The sequence below is a fragment of the Sinocyclocheilus grahami genome, unplaced genomic scaffold (genome assembly GCF_001515645.1).
Source record: "Sinocyclocheilus grahami isolate Dianchi unplaced genomic scaffold, SAMN03320097.WGS_v1.1 scaffold57.1, whole genome shotgun sequence".
NCBI classification, from domain to species: Eukaryota; Metazoa; Chordata; class Actinopteri; order Cypriniformes; family Cyprinidae; genus Sinocyclocheilus; species Sinocyclocheilus grahami.
The window spans coordinates 156951-180537 of NW_015505236.1; the positions used below are offsets into that span (position 1 = coordinate 156951).

At 35.6% G+C, this 23587-nt stretch overlaps 2 protein-coding genes across 3 annotated transcripts; one reads left to right on the forward strand and one right to left on the reverse strand.

Annotated features, from left to right (window-relative positions):
* The first annotated feature begins 6606 nt into the window (after positions 1-6606).
* LOC107584174 (proteasome inhibitor PI31 subunit) lies at positions 6607-11698 on the forward strand. Its single transcript, XM_016270679.1, has 5 exons — positions 6607-6992; positions 8297-8485; positions 10984-11037; positions 11294-11452; positions 11564-11698. Exons 1-5 carry the CDS (start codon positions 6853-6855, stop codon positions 11613-11615), a joined length of 594 nt encoding a protein of 197 aa, XP_016126165.1. The 5' UTR covers positions 6607-6852; the 3' UTR covers positions 11616-11698.
* A 5980-nt stretch (positions 11699-17678) lies between these two features.
* LOC107584202 (transmembrane protein 74B-like) lies at positions 17679-22272 on the reverse strand. Of its 2 annotated transcripts, none has more exons than XM_016270708.1 (2): positions 22144-22272; positions 17679-18603 (listed from the first exon to the last, which is right to left on the reverse strand). In XM_016270708.1, exon 2 carries the CDS (start codon positions 18552-18554, stop codon positions 17853-17855), a length of 702 nt encoding a protein of 233 aa, XP_016126194.1. In that variant the 5' UTR covers positions 18555-18603; positions 22144-22272; the 3' UTR covers positions 17679-17852. The 2 variants fall into 2 exon arrangements, with proteins under 2 accessions (XP_016126194.1, XP_016126193.1); XM_016270707.1 differs by having other exon boundaries at positions 17679-18785.
* Between the last annotated feature and the right edge of the window lie 1315 nt (positions 22273-23587).

Here is a 23587-nt window from a genome sequence, read left to right on the forward strand (position 1 = left end):
AAAACAAGTTCTTACCACTTCGTTTTCTTGCAGCTAACGTCAATTTAAGTGTCTGACAAACAAGGGAGACGAGAGCCAAAAGTTGCCAATGCATCTGGACAAGCAACAGGTTCCGTAACATCTGCCTGAAAGACTGCCTCGGAAAGAGAGCCGGCCTCCTCTCTGCCTCATGGAAACTCATGGATAATAGCCTGATGCTCACCCTGCCCACGTCACCTGATCCAACATCTGTCCAATTTACCTTTCAGCTGTTGAGTAATTGTGCTCCTTTCAGGTTGTAATTTTGCTGTATTCCACCTTTAATGTCACATACCTGAGGCAGAACTCAAATTTTGACTTTTTTGTCAACCCACAATCCTTAGCCTGACTATTTCATCCCTCTATATTTAGATGGTTTAGAAGATCTAGGTTTATTTTTCTAAACACAGTGGAATACAGATTGCAGTTTGCTGTGGTTGTGGTGCTCTGGATCGTGCAGATCTCCTTCCTATTCTCCGGAGCTTTGAGGTTGGGTTTGTTTATTTTATCATATAAAGTTGAGGGTATCATTAAAGATCTGTGGGAAAAAAGAGAGTGAAAAGAGTGAGCGTATATACAGTATATATATGAAATACATCTTGTGCTTGCCATCTGCAGTTTTTCATGGGGCTGTCTTAACAAACAGCAAATGTTCCACACAAATTCAGGAATTAGACTGAAAAATGAGCAGATATAAACAAACAAACCAGTTAAAACAGTTTTTGTGGGTAATTAGGCTACTGTTGCTTCCAAATATTAGTAAGGGGGCTGTTTACAACATGTTTAAAAACAAGTGCATTTATTTAATAATTATTTTTTTTATACAATAGAAAGACTTTATATCAGTATGTAAAAATGATATATTATTGATATTTAATGTACATTAAACATTAATGTACATTTAAAGTACTTTGAAATATACTATGGTACCATATTGATGTTCTATAATATGCAGTATGTGACCCTGGACCACAAAACCAGTCGGAAGTGTCAATTTTTCGAAATTGAGATGTATACATCATCTGAAAGCTGAATAAATACGTTTTCCATTGATATATGGTTTGTTAGGACAGGACAATATTTGGCCGAGATACAACTAAAACTAAAAATCTGGAATCGGAGGGTGCAAAAAAATCTAAATATTGAAAAAAAAAAATCGCTTTTAAAGTTGTCCAAATGAAGTTCTTAGCAATGCATATTACTAATCAAAAAGTAAGTTTTAATATATTTACAGTAGGAAATTTACAAAATATCTTCATGGAACATAAAATAAAAATCAATAATTTTGACCCATAGAATGTATTTTTGGCTATTGCTACAAATACACCCCAGTGACTTAAGACTGGTTTTGTGCTCCAGGGTCACATATGTGCTTTAAAGAATACCATGGTACTATCATTGGTATTCATTAAAAAGACATGGTTGTACCATGGTACATTTTGGTACTTTTCACATGATAGCACTTACAAATCAAGTACCAAAAAGAGCTGTGGTGTAGCCTACCATGGTACTATTACGTGAAAGGGATACTATAATACTAAAAAAAAATTTTTTTAATATTTAAAATACTGGTATTTTGTATGGTACTCCAATAGTCTTTCCAAAAAAGAAAAACATGGTTCTACTATAGTACATGTCCTGAAAACATAGTAGTACCATTATGTTTTGGAAGTTTTTGGAAGTGATGTAAATTGCATGGTACGCGAATATGTTAAACATTCAGTACTGTGGTAAATGTCAAAGTAAAATTCATCAAATATAATACCATGGTATATTTAATCACACCATGATCTGATGATCTGAGTGACTTTCAGCAACTGAAATTATGTACCTTGTGTCATGCACACATGCAGGCTGATATCACAAACTCAAGGTTGTGAACTCTCGAATCGACTCTGTGTTTGATAACCGGGCTGAAAGTGCATGGAGGGGGGATAGGCGCCACTGCGCTCATGACATCCCGCTAAATACACACCAGATGCAGTGGGTAAGATACTGGCCGCTCAGAGGCACGCCATGAGGCAGTGACACTACACATCTCCGTGGCGCTCTCTTCCAATCAGCGTAACTCCACTGGATTCAAAGCTCGTAGTCAGCCCTGGGTCAGTTGTGATGTTGGGGAGCCCACTTCCCTGCTGGTTCTAGTTTGTTGATTGTCTTTGAGGCTGTTATGGATGTTCTGAGAGGGGCTGCTCTCCTCCACGGCCTTGAAGTGCTCGGTACTCTCGTCAGAAGATAAAGGCACAGACTTACAGATACATAACCGATATTACATACCATTCTTTTAAAGATTTTAACATACCTTTTAACATCTTTAAGGAGTTAACTCACTTTTCCCTTTACCATTTCCTTTGATAGAGATCATGTTTTACATAGGACTGCCATAATGCATGCATTAATTTAAAAGAGAAGTTCATCCAGAAATGAAAACTGTGTCATTATTTACTCACCCTCATGTTGTTTCAATTCCCGCCGGATTAAACAAAATAAGATGTTTTGGAGAAATGCACAGCTCTTCACCATGAAATGAACGCTTATTGTGACCTTGGAATGAATGGACAAAAAAGCTTCAAAAGGAACCATGCGCTATACGAGTGAAACATTTTTATATGCACAAACATCACAAAATTGTGTAATTTTTAAAAAGAAAACTATTTCCCATTGGGAGAAAAAAACAAACATGAATAACAAATAAATTATTATCTTATTTTATATCTTAGTTTATATAATTATACTAGAAAAAAATAATTTTACAGTGCAAGTTTTTAGGTGGATCATATACAGTATATACAGAAAAGTGAAAAATATGCAATTTTACAATGGGAGAAAGAATATATATATTTTCTAAAAACAATTAGAAAAACAAGCAATTTAGCTTTGCAAGATGTTTTATCTTGTGTTTAGATATTTTTACTGGAAAACAAAAGATCAAAATGATATTACAGTGCAAGTTGTTTTATATTCAAAAAACCCTTTTTTATATAAAAATATAACATTTTTGTTCCTTTCAGGAAGATTGATTTGCCTCTGCCAAAAAAGTAAGATTTGCTACAGACTTTTAAAGTGGTAGTTTCATTTAACTTTGACCTGGTCACCTTCTTGTTTCCCTTTAGCCTGAACTCATTCATTAGTTCACCTTAAAGGGGTCATATGATGTTGCTAAAAAGAACATTATTTTGTGTGTTTGGTGTTATGAAGTGTGTTTAAAGTTCAAAAAATCATTCAGGGACCAATCCACACTCCTGTCAGACATTTCAAAACTGAACATTTACAGTTACGTTTAATAGAAGGTTTAACAATATTAGCTGACTGACAGGTTGAAGAGGTGTATGGAACAGTTTAGCAGTATCAGTCTGTAAAAGAGAAAGACAAGAAGTGGAGACTCACTCTGAGGTGCAAAGAAAAGAAGCTCAAGTGTTCACAGACTTTAGCTCAGATATATTAAGTAGCAGAGCATCTCAAACAAGGACCATATGCTCCACCTGGACTGTGTGTAATGTCCTCAACAGGACAAGAGCAGCCAAAGCACGCTAACAACATCTCACACTCAGCATGGATTCACCCTCATCCATCCATCCATCCATCTATCTATCATTGTATTTTATAGTTGCATGTTTTTAAGGCAATGTTTTGAAGATTTCGTTTGAAGATAATGTTTGATTTTACTACAATGCTACTTGCAACCACACTATTATAATTTTGTCATGCAGTAAAACCTTTACTAAGTAACCACAATTTATGGTTACAGAAATGTTTTTGTGTCTAAACTTCTGCAGATGTATGGCATGATGCTAGAACAAAATAATTATATAAATAAAATAAACTATGGAAGTACTAACTGTCAGATGACTCTCCATAATACAGTTTGTTTGGATGATTTATCACGTGACTTGTTACTATGTTGTGATAAGTAGCTTCATTGAGCTGGTCTGGCTTTGATGTGCAACTGAATAGTTTGTTTTTTATGATAATTCTGCATCATGTCTGGACCTCATTAGGCAAACAGCTGAAAACCTTCACACATGGTGGCCGTATTCTCAGGCAAGCCTGAACCTGTGTGGACAAACCTACTGAAACTATGAGCCCTTATTTTATGTATGTGATCTGAAGTCAACATATGCCTTCAAGACCGCTGGCTCTGGCTTACAGTAAATCCTCAAGACTATGAGAACTGAACTGATCTAATCTTTCCAAGCTGAAGACCTACAGTTTTTAACAGGAAAATGAAAACCTGTTTCAGGGTTTTCCTGCAGCGAGAGGAAAAAGTGACAAATGCTATAGTGTCCTCGGTGGTTGCTAGGACATAGCTATGCAGTTGCTACGGAGGGATTTTAGCAGTTTGCAATTTTTCAGGTGACTGCAATTCAGGTGTATTATGTGCAATTTCCCAATTCAAGCTAGATTTTCTAAAAACAAGTAAAAAAATAAATAAATAAATGTTACTATTGCAAGATTAATCCGCAGGTGATTGCATATATAGCTAAAGATATAGATTTAGCACCTTCACCATAAATCTTTGACATTTTTTCACATCTTATCATAAGCCAGGTAAAAATCATAAGTCAGATTGCTAATAAATGTAAAAGCATACCTCTTTTCTGCACATTAACAGCACGTTGGTTGCTCTAGATGTCGGTCAGACTGCCTCATGTACCGTTTTTGGCTAAACTAGGATGAAAAGTGGTCTAGACAAAAGTCTAGTTAGACATTATATACTGTTGCCATGATTTATCACTTTTCATTAAAGCAGATACTTTTGAGTACACATATGACAGCAGTAAAGACTAATGTAGATGGGCAGTACTGTGTATTACTCTTATGCTGTAGTATAAACCTTTCTTGAAGGGGAGCCATGAATCATGAACCCTTGAACTTTGAGTGCCATCATACACTGACGCACAGGCTCTTGATTGCTGTTAGCATCAAACACACATCTGGAGGCCATAATGGCAACATGACAATTTTCAAAACTCCCTTGAGAGCAAATGAGTAGTTGACAAGAAATGTCAAGCTGTGACAGAAATGTTCTGCAGTGTGACATGCTATATAAATGATATTAAACAACAGTTTTCTTATATAATTACTGTTCCAGAGTTTGGGGTCATTAAGATGTGTAAATGTTTCTGAAAGAAGTCTCTAATGCTCACCACGGCTGCATTTATGTGTTGAAAAATCCAATAAAATAGTATACAGTGAAATATTATTCAAATGTAAAATAATTCCTGTTTAAATTAATATCACAGGTTTATTCCCTGAATTTCCAGCATCATTACTCCAGTCTTCAGCATCACATGATCCTTCAGAAATCATTCTAATATGACGATTTGCTGCAGTTCTTACAGTTCTTATTATTATCAAATTATTGAAAACAGTTGTGCTGCTGCTTCTTTTTTTTTGTAACATTATAAATGTCTTTACTGACAAATTTGATCAATTTAATGCATCTTTGCTGAATAAAAATATTAATAAAAAGCTAATCTTACTAACCCCATTAAAAGACTACATGAAACACTCAAATTCATGTCAAACTCCATAACTATCCAGAAATTCACAGCGCACTTCATTGATCAGATTTTCAGTGTGGTTTATAGTTACATACAGCATTTTGTTTAATACAGTACTTATAGTTTACTAGAGGAGAAAGTCCCAGAAATTCTGTCAAAGCAGAAAATATCCAAGCAGTGAATCTAAGTGTTCTTTAAATAAAAGTTAAAAGGTTCGTAGGGCTCTTGTAAGAGCTGTAACTGAATGTAAGCAACACTGAAGCACTGATTTGATGGCAGGCCTGCTCTCTGAAGTAAGCTTCTGTGCAATGTGTTTTCAATGCACTGTAAGTCAAACCAGATGTTGAGGTTATTGTTATTTTTAGCTTGAGAATGTCAAGTAAAGCCATGAACAATGAACTTTCCTTCGTTCATGATTTTAAAGCACATCAAAGATTAAAACGCTCATTTGAAGGGATCTAATGCAGTGCACTGTGATGTATATTATTGTTAAGAGTGATTATTTCAGCTTTATTACATAATGTTTACGCCCTCATCCTATATGTAAATGAATATTTTAGCAAGTAAACATTAAATAAATAAATACATGCATACACAAAAGAAACAAGAAGCATAACTATTTCTAAATAAATAGCCAGTAAACCTTAAATTAATAAATAAATTATATATATAACTCATATGAAGGCTCCATTACATGCAGGTGGTGACTGAAAGAAAGTGCTTAAATGTTACAAGAAAGTACTGTGAATGGTATCACATTGTAGTGTATAAATTAATTAAAAGCTGTAATACTTACATTATGATCTTTTATATGACAACACACTAAACTCCACATACAAAACGCCCAACATTTCCAGGCAAACAAACAAACGACCGTAATAATTCGAATAAACTCTCAAATATTCGGGTTAAGATGTATGCAAGTAATATAACGGGTGCTATGGTATATCAGTTTCTGTTTGATTGGTGTCAAAGCGTGTTATAAATCAGATGCTTGGAATTATTTGAAAAACTATTTTCCAAAAGTGTCCCTTCGCTTTTAATGTCAGCGGAACGAAGGTTCAGTCGGTTGTTTCCAGTCGGGAATATTTCTGGTCGGACCTCTTCAGCATGACAAACAAAATTAGAAATAAACATTTGTGAAATTCAAGTTTTAAAAAAAACCTATAGACCTTGCAAAACGCACGTAATATTAAAATTCAAACTAAATATTTAGTGTTACATCTGTGGCGTCCATACGCCATGCATTCAGAGTGAAGTCGCTGTTTATTTTCACACAGACAGCGGTTTGTTTTGGTTTCATTTCTTCGGAATATCACTGTGTTTAAAGATGGCAGGACTGGAGCTGCTCTTCAACTGCGTAGCAAACTCTATAACCTGTTCCCAAGATGCTCTGATTTGTTTTGTACACTGGGAAATAGTGAAAAATGGCTATAAATGTCTGGGCATTGGAGATGAGGTAAGTCAGTGGTGACTTTGACTGTTTATACGTGATAATCTGTTGCAAAAACTAGCAGGCATGTGTGTTTACTAAAATGTCATGCAAAAAGACACTTAAAAATATAGTTCACCCCAAAATGAAAATGTGATGTTTATCTGCTTACCCCCAGGGTATCCAAGATGTAGGTGACTTTGTTTCTTCAGTAGAAAACAAATGATGATTTTTAACTCCAGCCGTTGCAGTCTGTCAGTTATATAAGGCATGGCAATGGTAACAAAATCTATGAGAGTAAAAAAACATGCACAGACAAATCCAAATTAAACCCTGCGGCTCGTGACGACACATTGATGTCCTAAGACACGAAACGATTGGTTTGTGCCAGAAACCGGACAGTATTTATATCATATTTTACCTCTAATACACCACTATGTCCAACTGTCTTTGGGCGCACGCACGGCATGCAACGGTTTGAGTTAAAAATCTTCATTTGTGTTCCACTGAAGAAACAAAGTCACCTACATCTTGGATGCCCTGGGGGTAAGCAGATAAACATCACATTTTCATTTTTGGGTGAACTATCCCTTTAAAGGGGTCATATGATGCGATTTCAAGTTTTCCTTTCTCTTTGGAGTGTTACAAGCTGATTGTGCAATAAAAATGATATGCACAATGATGCAACATTATTTATATTCGTGTATATACAATTGTATAATGGTTTGGAAATGTTTATATTTTTTAAAGATGTTGATAGTTTTCATTTGCCAAGCATGGCTTAAATTGATCAAAAAACATTTATAATGTTGCAAATTTCTGTTTCAGATAAATGCAGTATTTTTTACAAACTTTGTTTATCTGAGAATCTTCAGTGTTTGAAATCACTTGCATCATGACATTTTTACAAAGATCATTTCTTTTGCCATGTGTATATACAAATGTATAATGGTTTGGAAATGTTTATATTTTTTAAAGATGTTGATAGTTTTCATTTGCCAAGCATGGCTTAAATTGATCAAAAAATATTTATAATGTTGCAAATTTCTGTTTCAGATAAATGCAGTATTTTTTTCAAACTTTATGTTTATCTGAGAATCTTCAGTGTTTGAAATCACTTGCATCATGACATTTTTACAAAGATCATTTCTTTTGCCATAGTGTTCTGGACATATTCAAGCTCTTTCTCTAAAAAATGCTAAATGCCTACGTATTTGGGACAGTTTCAATATCATACGTGTTCTCTAGCCATCATAAATCATAAGACACATCAATAAAATCTGGATAGATGAATCAAAAAGAAATGTATACATGTTCTAACATATCCATTTTGCTCTTTCAGTGTGTTTAAGAACACAGACGAGCTGATCACGAAGCTAAAGTCCTCACTGCTGCCCCCTAAAAAAGAGGAGCGTCAAGGAAAGACGGAGAAGAAGACAAAAAGCGAAAGAGTCTCAAACTTAAGGGACCCTCACAGTGATCCTCTCCTGATCCCGACCAGAGGCCCTCCAAGCAGACACCCACCCAACTGGTGAACTTTCAGTGTCTCATTCCTTTATCTCATGCAAATTATAGATTGATTTCAGGGGTGTCAACTTTTAAAGGGAATTTTTGGGTCATTTTGAGATGCAGTCTGTGGAGATTTGTATAGCACAGTTGCCCTAACAGTACTCGAGCAGCCAGCTGTTTCCATGGTAACCGCCCCAGGTGATTTCAACTTCTGTTCGGAAACATCTGTTTGATGGCAGGTGAAAATATGCACACTGAATAATTTGTACTGTTTAAAAACAGCTAAAATATGAAATAGGAACTTATTTAGGATAGTCAGTCCCCTGTGTTTATGCTTTCATGGTCTGTATGTCCATGATTTAAGAAATGCTGAAGTACAAAAACAAAACATTTACTGTTAGTATGATGAAATAGTTTTCTGATTTCAAAGGATTGGATAATTATCTGCAGAATGAAACTTTTCTGTAATTGACTGCCATCCAGTTTTTCAGTGGCGCTGATTTTTTCCACTTATTTTTTTCCATAGGGATTTTAAAAAAAGAGTCTTTGTTAAGGAGTTATAAGCTATGAACCAAAACAACCAGCTATGAGGTGAATCACAACATTACAAATTTTAATTTGAAGCAAAAAATATTTTTTTTGTATTTGAAAGTATTTGAAATCGGCCAAAAAGACAAAGGTGCAAGACTGTGTACTTAACGGCTTTAGTGAGGGAAAGAGCTACAATCCCATGAAGCACTGCGAATGACATAATTCTATTAAAAACAATGGTGAAAAATATAAAACTATTCATTTAAAGTTGCTGATTATTATCTGTAGAAACAATATATTTTAAGGTTAAATATGCATATACACATATTTAAGTATTTAGAGAGTGTAGGGAGACCGACTCGATTACATAATTAGCAGTGTTTCATTGGAGTTCCTGTTCCCTGCAAGCTCTTTTGGTGCGATTTGCTGGCCGTGACTCTGATTGGTAGAATTTTCTGTACAAGCATCATAGGTAATGTAGTTTTTCACCATGCTTTGGGATTTTGAGGGTTTGTTTTGTATGTGTGTGTGTGTGTGTGTGTGTTTGTGCTATGTAGGTTTCAGCTCATGTCCTCTTTCTTATTTAATATTTAGCAGTGTGAGTCTAGAGTGAGGGCTCTCACTGCTGCGCTGTGTCTATTTTTTGAAGCACTGAGGGTTTTGTGTGTCTGGCGCTGCAGACTGTGGACTGAGAGACAGGGTGAGAGTTGCTCTGTGCCAGCATCACTTCCATCAAAAACAGCCAGTTTGGGGGATTTTGTAAAGTCTGGTTGGATGAAACCCACTCAAACATTTATATATTTACTAGGAAGGAGCCATGAGAGATCCGGCCCGCGTTCTGATTCTCTCACCTTCATTTCCTGTTTTCTCTGCAAGTCTTTTTCCAATAAAAATCAGATAGAATAGCATGAAACATGGCAGAAACCCAGAGATGGATTTAGGTGTTTGTCTTCCACTAAGTCCATCTTTGTGTAAGGGCTTTTCACCTTTTTCCACTTCCCCTTCCTGGGTTCACGGTGACCCCTATCAGATTCTTTATGATGTCAGCGATTTATCGACTTGCTTGTGGGCGTGATGTAATTCAGTCAAACATGTTTTTGCTGCCAAGCCACCGTCTTGAGTTCAAGCCAAAGAGCCTGTAGACTTCCAAAACACTGAGCTGAGTCACACCGGCAAATGTTGTGCCACAACACCAAATAATCATCTATATACTGAAAAATGAACAATCAATCAAATCAACAAAAATAACGACCTTTCATGTTGTTAAAAACTGTGTGTGTTTGGCTGTTTGCATTATGATGTCATTTTATGGCATTGAATGATGCAAAAATGCCACAAATGCTATATTATATGTGTGTATATATACACTGTCATTCAAAAGTCTATCTATCTATATGTGACCCTGGAGCACAAAAGCAGTCTTAAGTTGCTGGGGTATATTTGTAGCAATAGCCAAAAATACATTGTATGGGTCAAAATTATAGATTTTTCTTTTATGCCAAAAATCATTAAGATATTAAGTAAAGATCATGTTCATTTGGAAAACTTTTAAAGGCGATTTTCTCAATATTTTGATTTTTTTGCACCCTCAGATTCCAGATTTTCAAATAGCTGTATCTCTACCAAATATTGTCCTGTCCTAACAAACCATACATCAATGGAAAGCGTATTTATCCAGCTTTCAGATGATGTATACATCTCAATTTCGAAAAATTGACACTTAAAACTGGTTTTGTGGTTCAGGGTCACATATGTATGTGTATGAACAACAACTGTCACAGCATTTAACTGACATTCAACTAACCAGCCAACAGAATAACTAACCAGAAAATACTGAACACAGGACTGCTAAAACTAATTTCAAGAAAAATAAAAAAAATAATTTTGAAAATGTTAAATGCGGAAATAAAAAATGTAAGACTTCTTTTTAATACAGTGTAACAGAACGTTTCTGAAATGTCTGTCTTTGTGTTTTTTTTTTTTTTTTAGGCCTGACCCGATGGCTCCATTTGCTGCCGGCGGTGCCGATCTGGACCCTTTCGGGTGAGAGATCCCATCAATTATTTGTCAAAACAGTCATCTTTAAATGCATCATGCATGTTGACCTGTAGATTACAGAAGTATTTTTGGACCACCCTTATGTAGAATAAAACAGCTGGTGGGAAAATATGCTTGGTTTGCCCTCTTAGAATAACAGATATCAAAGAATATTTATGAACTCAAATGAATAAGTGCACCTTCAAGGAACGACCGTGCTCACTGAATTATTAATTGGCCTTGTTCTTGGTTCTTTCTCCAGGGGAAGAGCAGGAGGGATGATCGTCGATCCATTACGTGCCGGGTTTCCTCGCTCAGGGTTTGACCCCTCCTCTGGTATTCCTGGAGTCCTTCCTCCCGGCGCTGTGCCCCCTGGTGCCCGCTTTGACCCCTTCGGGCCGGTTGGGCGACACAGGCCTGGGTAAGAGCTTTAATGGGATCTTTACAGTTTGAGTTCAGATGTAAAACTGCCATTAACTCATTTGACATCATATCCTCACCTCTGATAAATTTGTTTTGCTCTACCTTTCAGGCCAGACCCTGATCACATGCCTCCCCCAGGATATGACGACATGTTCATGTAGACGCACTAACATCCCGTAGTTCTCGCTGTTCTGCAGTGATATGCACTTTGTGTTTGAATAAACTATGTTGTGGTCAAACATAACTACTCTTAATAATTCTGTTAAAGAATTATTATTAAAAATATAACACCGTTGGTTTTCATTTTGAAATTGACAAAAAAATCACTGATAATTCCATTCTTTCTATATTTTCTTCCTGTTTGCTCTTTTTTTGCTACTGACTCATTCTGCATCGGTCAGTTAAACTGCTTTTATTCTGTCCCATTTCTCCAGTTATTGATATTTTTGTGATATTAAAGATATTGTTTAAAATGCTAAAGTCTTATACCTGCTAAAACAGTCAGATTTGAGTCATTCAGGTTTGCTATTAATTTTCATTGAATGAGGGACCCCAGCCATATACTATTGTTGTTTTTTCTTCATATTTTGAATTAAATTTTATTTTTTATATTTAGCTTTCACTTTAATTTAAGTCAATGTTTTAGTAATTTTGTTCTGTTTTTGTCATTTGTATTATTCGCTTTTAAATTAATACCTTTTATTATTCATTTCTATTTATTACTTTTAGTTTATTTTAGTACTTCAAATTAAACTTAAATTAAAATGCTAAATGTTGTCTTGGAAACTACTGAAATAAAATATTAATGGGTTTTGGTGCACTTTCACATTTTCTTCAGAAGAGTACAAATATAGTATAAATGTGTCATCTGAAATGTCACAAGTGCTTAGATTTGTGTAAGGGCTTTTCACCTACGAGTAATTGCACTGAACCTGCTCTCCAGTCTCTTTAAAGTATCAGTAGATGAAAGCAAAGCTTCTGGAGATGGTGGTTTCAGTGAGAGGGACGTGGTGAAAGCAGCACCAGCAGCAGATGTAGTGGAAATCAATGCTTGTAATGGCCACAGTGAGTCATGATGGCCAAATTGTCAGTGTGACTGTCCTCTACTGCCAGAGATAAAGACACTCTCCAGTGTCCTCGAAGCATGACTACACTAAAAATACTGTGAGAATTAAGTGACTATTTGTTTAGGGGTTTTAGAAGATATAGAACTGAGTCGCGATAAAGAAAAATACTTTTGTGCTTCACATTTAATGGAAAAATGTGTACCACAAAGTGCCCAAATTCACCATTTAAAACCGTTTTCACTCAGTTGCTAGTAAATTTCAACTAGAGAAACGCTAAGTAACACATTGAATTAAATGTACATTTTTGAAGTAGAAAGCCTGAAGTAGTATTTTCTTGTCAAATGTACTCCAATAATCTGTTTAATTTACAACTTTTTTACATTTACATACATTTGATCATTCTGTGTATTGGTTTATTATTTAAAAATTAACAAACCTGTTTAATATGAAATATTTTGCTTGAAAAGTGTGCTTGTGCTACCTTTTTTAAAAATATATATAATAGATGTCACTGTTATCTTTTGCATGATATTTACACATTTTCCAAGTGTGGCTTAAGTATCCAAATACTGTACCATGCAATTTTTTTTTATGTTTTTCGCTGTTCCATGCACATGAATGAATCAAACGGGTATAGCAACAAAAGGGTTTATTTCACGCATGGAAACTGTATAAAAAAGGTGACACATTTGCCTTGAATATACATGAAGTGGTTACAGACTTAAAATGCACAGCTCACATTGTACACATGCAATTCAAACACCCCCGCTCTCTACATTAAAAAAACGGAGCAATTGGCCCAAAAGTACTGTGGTACTGCATTTCATTTGAATACATAAGTCTGTTTGGCCCACACAAGTATTATGCACATCATTAAGCCTCTGCAGTGTTAAGAGAGCTGCGTGTGTGTGTGTGTGTTTTCTAGGAGCTCTTTATAGCCTGACTTAATGATTAACCTTCACAGATTGTACAGTGATGAGCAGCTGCTTCTAATCAGCCCAAACGACTACAAGCCCTATTATTGCGCGCATTTGTATAGCATACTGTCATACTACACTTAGTATTTCTGCAATATGTGCACATTTTCGGTATGCATGGAATACCCGGATGACCTACTACATGTTGCAGTACACAATATGATTGCAATCTTTAATCAGGAAATGACTTGTGGTTGCATTTATTTGATTAAAATTACTGTAAAAGCAGTAATATTGTGAAATATTATTAGAATTTTAAATTACTTTTCTATTTGAATATATTTTCAACTGTAATTTATTTCTGTGATACAAAGCTGAATTTTCAGCATCATTACTCCAGTCTTCAGTGTCACATGATCCTTCAGAAATCATTCTAATATGCTGATCTGCTGCTCAAGAAACAGTTCCAATTATTGTCAATGTTTAAAACAGTTGTGCTGCTTAATATTTTTGTGGAAACATTTTGGAACATTATAAATGTCTTTACTGTCACTTTCGATCAATTGAATTCATCCTTGCTGAAAAAAAGTATGAATTTATTTACAACAAAAAAGAAAAGAAAAAAAATCTTACAGAGTCCAAACTTTCTCAATACAGTGACTTGCTCAGTTCAGGTTGTCCTGTTGAAAAAGCATTACAACATTTCCTAATGTCTTGAAATGACACTGACACTCATTTAGGGGCTTGTGCATGAGCAATGTGACCAACAGCACAGATTTGGTGTAATATAAATGCTTAGTGTGCTCATTACTAGATCCTCTGTGCTTACAAGACAATATTTGACACAATTGAAGATGTGAAAGCAATTTACCACTTTCCCTTTTTCTTGTACCTTTACATCACACCATAACCAACATCTTACAGTTAATAAATGACAGATGTTTACTATAATTTAATGATGTATCAAAGAAACATTCCAACTAGTCCATTTCACTTTAAAAAGCACTTAAGTGATGCATCAAGCTAACACATCACACTTTATACACCACCAAATATTCAAAGTAGTTCAAACAATCTTTAGACTTTCACTGCCGTAGTACATATATTGTGTAAAGAATATTTAATATGTGAAATAAATTATAGGTATGTGACAATATTCTCTCTCTCTCTCTGATATAATGTGATCTCATTAACTATTGGGTTTAGTGTATAAAAAAGATTCTTTTTAAAGATTCAAGCTAATAACATTTATACATGTGAAAAAATCATACTATCCTTTATTCTAGTGACTCCAAAGGCTCACACTTGAAGAACTTAAACAAGTGCACTTTTGAGAAGTCAATTAATGCAATGTGAATTATGCTTTCCCCAGCTTTATATATTAGTTACCAGTTTGATTGAAGGAATAGTTCGCCCCAAAATGAAACTCACCTTTAGGCCATCCAAGATGTAGATGAGGTTTTTTTTATCATCAGAACAGATTTGGAGAAATGTAACATTACAACACTTGCTCACCAGTGGATGCTCTGCAGTGAATGGGTGCCGTCAGAATCAGAGTCCAAACAGCTGAGAAAAACATCACAATAATCCACAAGTAATCCACACCACTCCAGTCCATCAATTAACATCTTGTAAAAAGCTGCACATTTAAAAAAAAAAAAAAATTTATCATTAAGGGGTTTTAACTTTAAACTCCTGGCCAAAATATGAGTCCATAATCCATAATAATGCTTCCTCCAGTCAAAAAGTCCATCCACTGTTGTCCTCTCGCTTTAAAATCCATGACATAATTGTTTAGAACTGTTTTGGCTTGTAAACAGTCCTTGATCTGTGCATATTTCTCTCCTGATTCAGATGACTTTTTAACTGGAGAAAGCAATATTATGAATAGAGAACTCGTATTTAAACAACGGAAACAATAGTTTGAAGTTAATCGTGGCTTAATAATGGATTTGTTTCTCACGATCAAACAGCTTGTGGATTACTTTCATTACTTGAACTGGATTATTGTGATGTTTTTCTCAGCTGTTTGGACTCTCATTCTGACGGCACCCATTCACTGTAGAGGATCCATTGGTGAACAAGTGATATAATGCTAAATTTCTCCAAATCTGATCCAATGAAGAAACAAACTCAACTACATCTTGGATGGCCTGAGGGTGAGTACACATACATTTTTGGGTAATCCAATTCTTCAATGCCATTATAAAGCTGTTCTATACAGAGCAATATACATACTTGGTATGTATTTTGGATACCCCACACCCGGAAATATAGCACTGCAGGGTAACCTTTACTACATCTAAGACATGTAATACATCTGCTTAGTTTTGATTACAATCTTGCTTTTGAACAGTGTACTTATAGAAAACAGCTACTAACTCAGTACACTCTTAAAAATGCTGGGTAAAATATGGACAAACACAGCAATTGGGTTGTTTTCAACCAACAGTTGGGTTGAATGTTTAACCCAACCTTCTGTGCCGTAATCCAACTGCTGGGTCAAAACAACCCAATCGCTGAGTTTGTCCATATTTTACCCAGCGCTGGGTTGTATTTAACCCAGCATTTTTTTAGAGTATAGGAAAACCAACCCAAAGTAAGGACAGCTTCATCTGGGATCAAGTACACATGCTTATGTGCTATAACATTAGCTTTGTTTTAAAAGGGGGGGTGAGCATATTCTTAAAGCATACAGTAGCATGTATCTGTTGTGTTATTGTGAAGACAACAACCTTGTAACCTGAACATTGATATGGAAATATATATTTCTCTACTGGAATCTAATGCATATTGCACCATTACAGTAAAACTTCACATTTTTGTTAATTGTTAGCACAAATCTACTATTTTACCATATTGATAGATATTGTAAAATAGATATCTTGTTTAAAGCATTCATATGTCTATTCCCTTGCTTGCGGTACATCGTCTTCTACTCCAAGAACGTGGGTTGATGACAACGAGTAAGTGTGTGACACATATACAAAACACGAACAGTATACAAATACAAACAAGCTTAAATGTGTTCACGGTGAACTTTTGTAACGTCTTAAGGCATATTGCATCCTTGGATAATAATAGCTTGTATATATTCCACTCATAGTGTCTTTAGTGATGTTATAGATTATACAGACATTTATTTCAAGTTTTGTAAAGTAGCTGATGGCGGTTTGTTCTGCAGCATGTTGAGTTATTATGACGCTTCACCATTGTGCTTTCATTCAACAGTCTTTTGAGTTTTTTGCTTCTCTTTTTGCACTGTCACTTTCTGTGTTTTTGCGTGTTTGCCTACAACTTGGTTAATATGCTGACAGTGCTAGCAAGGCAGCATGAACAGGTTACTGTATATGAAAACATCATATTTTACCCCAGAATTGAAAGTAGAAAATAAGAATGTATATTTTGGCACAAAAGAAGATGAAACCTGTTTTATAGAAGTGACAAGATTTTGCATTGTGACATAACATTTTTTAGTGATGAAATTTTAAAACCAAGGACAGTACAACCTTTGCTACTATGATGTATAAATGTACAGTATATATCATTATTTTTCACATTATAGTAAGGAGTCATTTTTTTGTGGTAAAATGAGAATGAAGATGAAATGTCCTTGACATGTTTCTTTTTTTGAGCTCAAAATTAGTTTAGATGATTTCAGCCTTGGCTGTCTTTTTTTTGTTGTTGTTTTTTAAATCTGCCACTAACTTTAATTTTTAGTGTTTACCATTAAAAATCTAACCGACAGATGGCACTATTGCAATATTAGCAATTCATTTTTTTTTTTTAAATGCATTAGTTTGTTTGCATACTGAATCATGGTATTTTTTTCTGTTGAACCATATATAGTCAACTTATGCAATGATAAGTGTTGCCATGTCCATCTATTATACGCAATTTGGGATTGTTTTTTTTTATAGAGTTGCTTATAAATATGGACAGTTGTGGGATGCCATTTTTAGGCTTATTTTTAGATGACTATACCCAATGATGAGTAAAAACAGCTTTTTTCCTTTTCCAGGTATATGTGAATATAAAAGGATGTAATTAAAATATATTTGGCAACTGAAGTGATTAATCTAGTCTTTATGTAATCTATATATTTTGTTTTCTCTGTTGATCAATTAATTATTAATTAAATTATTATTATTATGTTTTATTTGTTTATTTTAAGCAAGTTGCTTATCTGCAGCTTGTTTTTTTTTTTGACCAAGTTGCTTTTTGATGACTGGCAACACAGTAGACAAAAGAAAAAGAAAGTTATGGCAACAGCAACCTGATTGAGGTGTTTCATTTACAGATTTTCAAAGCCAAAAACTTAAACTTACCTAAAACCTTTATTTAAGCTGCCTTGCGAGCACTATTTCCGTTTTGGACTGCAAATCTACAGGTTTTTCAATGGGATTCGGTTGTGCTACGTGTTTAGCATTCCAGAAGGAACCTGATTACCGTTCACAGCGTCGGTGGTGGTGTTCGGTTCACATTCCACAAGCGTCTCCCTCCCATCTCCCTCAGCTAACTGCCTCATCCTCATATTAATGGATCCGTACGATTTCATGGGTCTGCTAGCGAGAGTCCTCCGGCGATACAGTTCCCCTTTGCATATAGACACCATTAATAAAACGGATAAGAGCATTCCTCCCAAAGTGAGCAAACCAAGTCCCGCGATAATACATTTGTCGAGGTGAGAACCGAGTTGTGCGTAGTACATCTCCAGTTTCTCCATCTGGCGTGCTGTCACTTGGTCCGGGTTGACTTTAGCCTCTCTTGGGATCGTGTAGGCGATTACCACTAATATGATTCCGCTTACGAGGAAAATGAGTGCGAAAATGAACCCGTAGTCCACCGAGTGGCCGTTATACTGGAGCTCAGGTTCGTCTTCGGAGCGCGGTGATGGCACTTCTCTCTGAATAGGCAGCCGATTCGACTGAGAGTCGATGGACGTGAACCCAGGTCCAGATGTTCTGGAGGTAACGCGAATCCTCGTTCCCAGATCCTCATCCTCGAACGACGCGTTTTCGATGCCAGCCGCGGGCCTCGGTCCTGAAGCCTGAGTAGGTTCTCGTCTGCTCCTATCCCCCAGTTCACGGAGCTCCACAGCGTTCAGAGACTCCATCGACACTCAACGCTTGCACTCATGTTGAATCAAATGCCTCTTGTTTCACCTCGCAAAAAAGAATGTAGCACATATTATACGTTTTGCACCATGAAAGCATACAGTACAATAGATGTCTTTGAAATGTTTATAACACCAATTAACTCAGATCAGTTCAGATCCAGAGTCCATTCCAATGAACATCACTTTTCTCAGGTGTGCTTGAATTTGTTTTTTTCCTAGAAAGTTCATCTATCACAGAGTGGAAAAAAAACAAAAAAACTACATATAAGAAATAAAACATGACATCCTGTAAACAAAAGACCTGTACTACTGTAAAACTGCTAAATGTGGTTTCAGTACTAATCGCCATACAAACTGTGTCCAAAACTCAATCAGGTCATCTTCAGACCTAGACAGAAGTTATCAAATTGGTATTGTTACATCCAAACCAAAAGCCTGTGTAGTAACAACAGAAGTAGGCATTCACATTGCTTATGGTTTGACATTCAATTTGGAGCCTTTTTCTCTTTGGAAACATGCCAAAGTTGGGAGGTGTGGCACTGTGGTCAAATAAAACTTGAGCTTTACAGGTTAGATTCTGCAGAGGCCAATGCAAGAGCGGTCACCATCTACACATTGTGCCCTTGAGTGAGGGATATAAGCCCAAGTAGCTCCAGGGGATTGTCCCTGCAGTAAGTGTACTGTAAGTGCTTGGCTTGGATATTTTAATAATCTTACAGGATTTGATGTGTGTTTACATTAAAGGATTCAAATGTCCCATTAGCAGCATAATGATGGTTCTAGCTGAACTTTCTAATGTTATTGATCTAGTGGTTTCATTAATATATTAAATAATATCACTGAATGTAATTAACATCCAATCGCTGCAAACTATTTTAAACAACTGTCACAATAATACTTAACATGTTAAGGTATTAAGTTATGGTGGGTAAATTGATCAACTATATGGTCCTATTTATATATATATATATATATTAAAAAAACTACTGGAGATCCAAAAGTAATGTATCATAAACAATTTATGTATAGCCTATAAGACCTGAAAATTTGACATTTTCTCAAATTTAAATTTAAATGGTTTCCACGCCCGCCTCCCTAAACCTCCTCCAAATAATACGCCAACAAAAACAAAATAAATGGGCGGAGTAGGGGTGTGCGATATTGACAAAAAATAATATCTCGATATTTTCTGGGATTTTATCGATAACGATAATTAGACGATATTTTGCGGAGTGTGTTATTGAGCTGGTACCTTAAGGACTGCCGAAGACAGCTGACTCCTAATGTTTTTAATATTCTTCATATTCTGTGTGGTGGTCAGTTCATACTGATAGAAATTAATCTCTTCCAATAAGTTTAAACTGATTTTTACATTTTATGGGCATTTTTACCTTTATAAAGCCATTTTTTCTAAAAGTGTCCATTATATTTTGAGTCAAATTCTTACATTTAATCAGGGAATTAGAATAATAAGACATTCGGGCTGTTACCCAGCAAATGAAATCAACACAGACGCTGCATCTGAAGTGGCATTTAGATGTATTTACACACATGTATTTTGTTTAATGCAAGACATGAATGCATTTAACCTGCAATTACAAATGTATAAATAATGTTTTGATATATTAAACATAAAACGTTTAATACTGATATTTGAAATGACTTAAAACATGAAAATAAGCGATTTACTGTTAATAACCGAGTCATTGCGATTGAAGCAAATCATTTAAATGGTTGATTCATTCGGGAATGAAACACTGTTATGTTGCTCAGAGACACAAAACAGTGCTGTGGCTGTATTCGGAATGATTTTTGTTGGTGAAATAGAGCAAAAACGAGCAATATGGTATTAACTTAATTAACTTATTGTCTATTGAATTCAATGTCACATTTGTATTTGTATCACTCAATTTTTGGGGGAAAAACGGCCCTCTTCGTGTGAAATTGAATAACTATATGAAGTGGTATAAATATATACATTTTCTGCCATCATGTCTTGAATTTGTGATCATTCTAAATGCATTATAATAGACTGAATCATGCAGTGAAAGTATGCACTGGCACTAGTCTAGGCTTCACGTGCGCTCTGTAGGGGTGTTTTGAATGGTTTTTGCAAAATACTCGATAATGTCAAATCGCACATCGTTAAAACAACAATTACGATATTATCGCAGACGATATATATCGCACACCCCTAGGGCGGAGTGAATTTATTCTTTTCTTACAAATACATGCATTAAACAATGCGTTCAAGTCTTTATATAATGATAAACCTAGATCACACGCGCTAGAGCACGTATTTTTCACTCGCGTTGACAGCTCAATTTCAACTTTTATACGTTCAAAATGACAATTTAAAGATCATAAGCCCAGATATGTAACCTCTCTCAAGCCTCCAGCCACGCACATCTGAACATTTCTTGTAATGCCATTTTGTTGGCGAAATAGAGCAAAAACAAGCAATATGGCATTAACTTAATTAACTTATTGTCTATTGAATTCAATGTCACATTTGTAATCATGGTAATTTTTGAGGGAACAACGGCCCTCTTCGTGTGAAATTGAATAACTATATGAAGTGGTATAAATATATACATTTTCTGCCATCATGTCTTGAATTTGTGATCATTCTAAATGCATTATAATAGACTGAATCATGCAGTGAAAGTATGCACTGGCACTAGTCTAGGCTTCACGTGCGCTCTGTAGGGGTGTTTTGAATGGTTTTTGCAAAATACTCGATAATGTCAAATCGCACATCGTTAAAACAACAATTACGATATTATCGCAGACGATATATATCGCACACCCCTAGGGCGGAGTGAATTTATTCTTTTCTTACAAATACATGCATTAAACAATGCGTTCAAGTCTTTATATAATGATAAACCTAGATCACACGCGCTAGAGCACGTATTTTTCACTCGCGTTGACAGCTCAATTTCAACTTTTATACGTTCAAAATGACAATTTAAAGATCATAAGCCCAGATATGTAACCTCTCTCAAGCCTCCAGCCACGCACATCTGAACATTTCTTGTAATGCCATGACATAAATAAACTGATAAATTGCTATAAATTACAACAGCATTTCTTTCTTTGTTCAAAATGATGATTGTACAGATTATCTGGCCCGTTTTACCTGAACACATGTGCATCTGCAGGGTTGTCTACATCTGACATTTCAATAGCTCTTGGGCTTTTTCGTGCCATATTTGTAACGGATACTGATAAAAGAGCCCATAACACACAAACAACAATCTGGACGATGTGCAGAGACATCTTTATGCCCCTCCGATATGATTGACCAGAGAGTGGCCCGTTTTACCCGACTTCACCCTACGCGTAAAACCGCATTTCACAAGAGCATTTTACAGTATTTATCCGTGCAAGCTCACATTTGCGCGTTATGTGCGTTTACAGTTTCAGATATGACCTTGTGACACCTCATGCGTTTTATGTTTTGCTTTGAATATTTAACAACCAGCGTAATTCAAATACAAATGTAGCGCGTCACGCACCATTAGGCACCTGCTAGTATGGTTTTCGCTTGGTTAATGTTATTGGTAAGAGAAGGCAAGCTTACCTTCAGGCGCGATCGCTCCACAGATATCATGCTGCAGTCAGGAAGACCTTTTCCACGGAGATCTCGAGGAGAGATTTAGCCATGCGCGATGATGGAAACTGAAAATCATTTTTCAGAATTAAACGCGAATGCAACGCATCCGATTATTCATCATCAACACCACAGCCCACTGCTGTCGAAGCACACATTGCGTTATGCATGGGTTAGTTATGAAGTGCACATTTAGCATGCATTAGATCAGCTTCAGTGGTGTTTGTATTGTGCGTAAATTTGAATGAAATATTAAACATTGGAGTATTGGAATTTGATTCGACGTGCTTTCAGGGCTGTTGGTGTTTTTTATTCTGTTTGTTAATTTATTAATACAATTATATAATCACGCATGAGAATTATTAGAATCTATTGAAATCTAGTGCTGGAGTTTAAACATGAACTGTGTGTTATTTATTAATTGGTTCAGAAAAGACTGCTGCCAAAAAATAATAATTGCACTGCTGATGTTACCAAGAGTGTGCCATAGGCAGATAATACCTATCCTTCATCTGCTATCCGGGCAGATAAATAATACTATTTCAGTTGTATGTAACTTTTACAAATATAAGTAGCTTATTAAATTTCTTAAAGCTTTTCTTATTAGTGCCCATCAGTTTGAATGGTGTGGGAAGAACAAACAGTCTCTTTAAGCACTAAAAACCAGGTGGTGGACCAAGGGCATAAATGTCAGTATAGGCATGTAAGCAAAACACATTAGAAATACTATGCATTCTTACAACACTTTTCTTTTTTTCAACCTTGCAATTACATTAAGTGCAACTACATTACTGACAAACAGCATTCAATTTAGTAGTAGTATGCTAAAAGGATCTGGTGGGCAAGGCTGATATAAAAAGTAACATGGACATTTTTGGTCGTGGAGCCATTTTCCCCTTGTGCCTCGACATTGATGTTACCAAGAGTGTGCCATAGGCAGATAATACCTATCCTTCATCTGCTATCCGGGCAGATAACTAATACTATTTCAGTTGTATGTAACTTTTACAAATATAAGTAGCTTATTAAATTTCTTAAAGCTTTTCTAATTAGTGCCCATCAGTTTGAATGGTGTGGGAAGAACAAACAGTCTCTTTAAGCACTAAAAACCAGGTGGTGGACCAAGGGCATAAATGTCAGTATAGGCATGTAAGCAAAACACATTAGAAATACTATGCATTCTTACAACACTTTTCTTTTTTTCAACCTTGCAATTACATTAAGTGCAACTACATTACTGACAAACAGCATTCAATTTAGTAGTAGTATGCTAAAAGGATCTGGTGGGCAAGGCTGATATAAAAAGTAACATGGACATTTTTGGTCGTGGAGCCATGGTTAAACCGAACTAACATTTTACACATAAATGGAAATGGAGAACCATACCACAGTACATGCATACAATCCAATACCA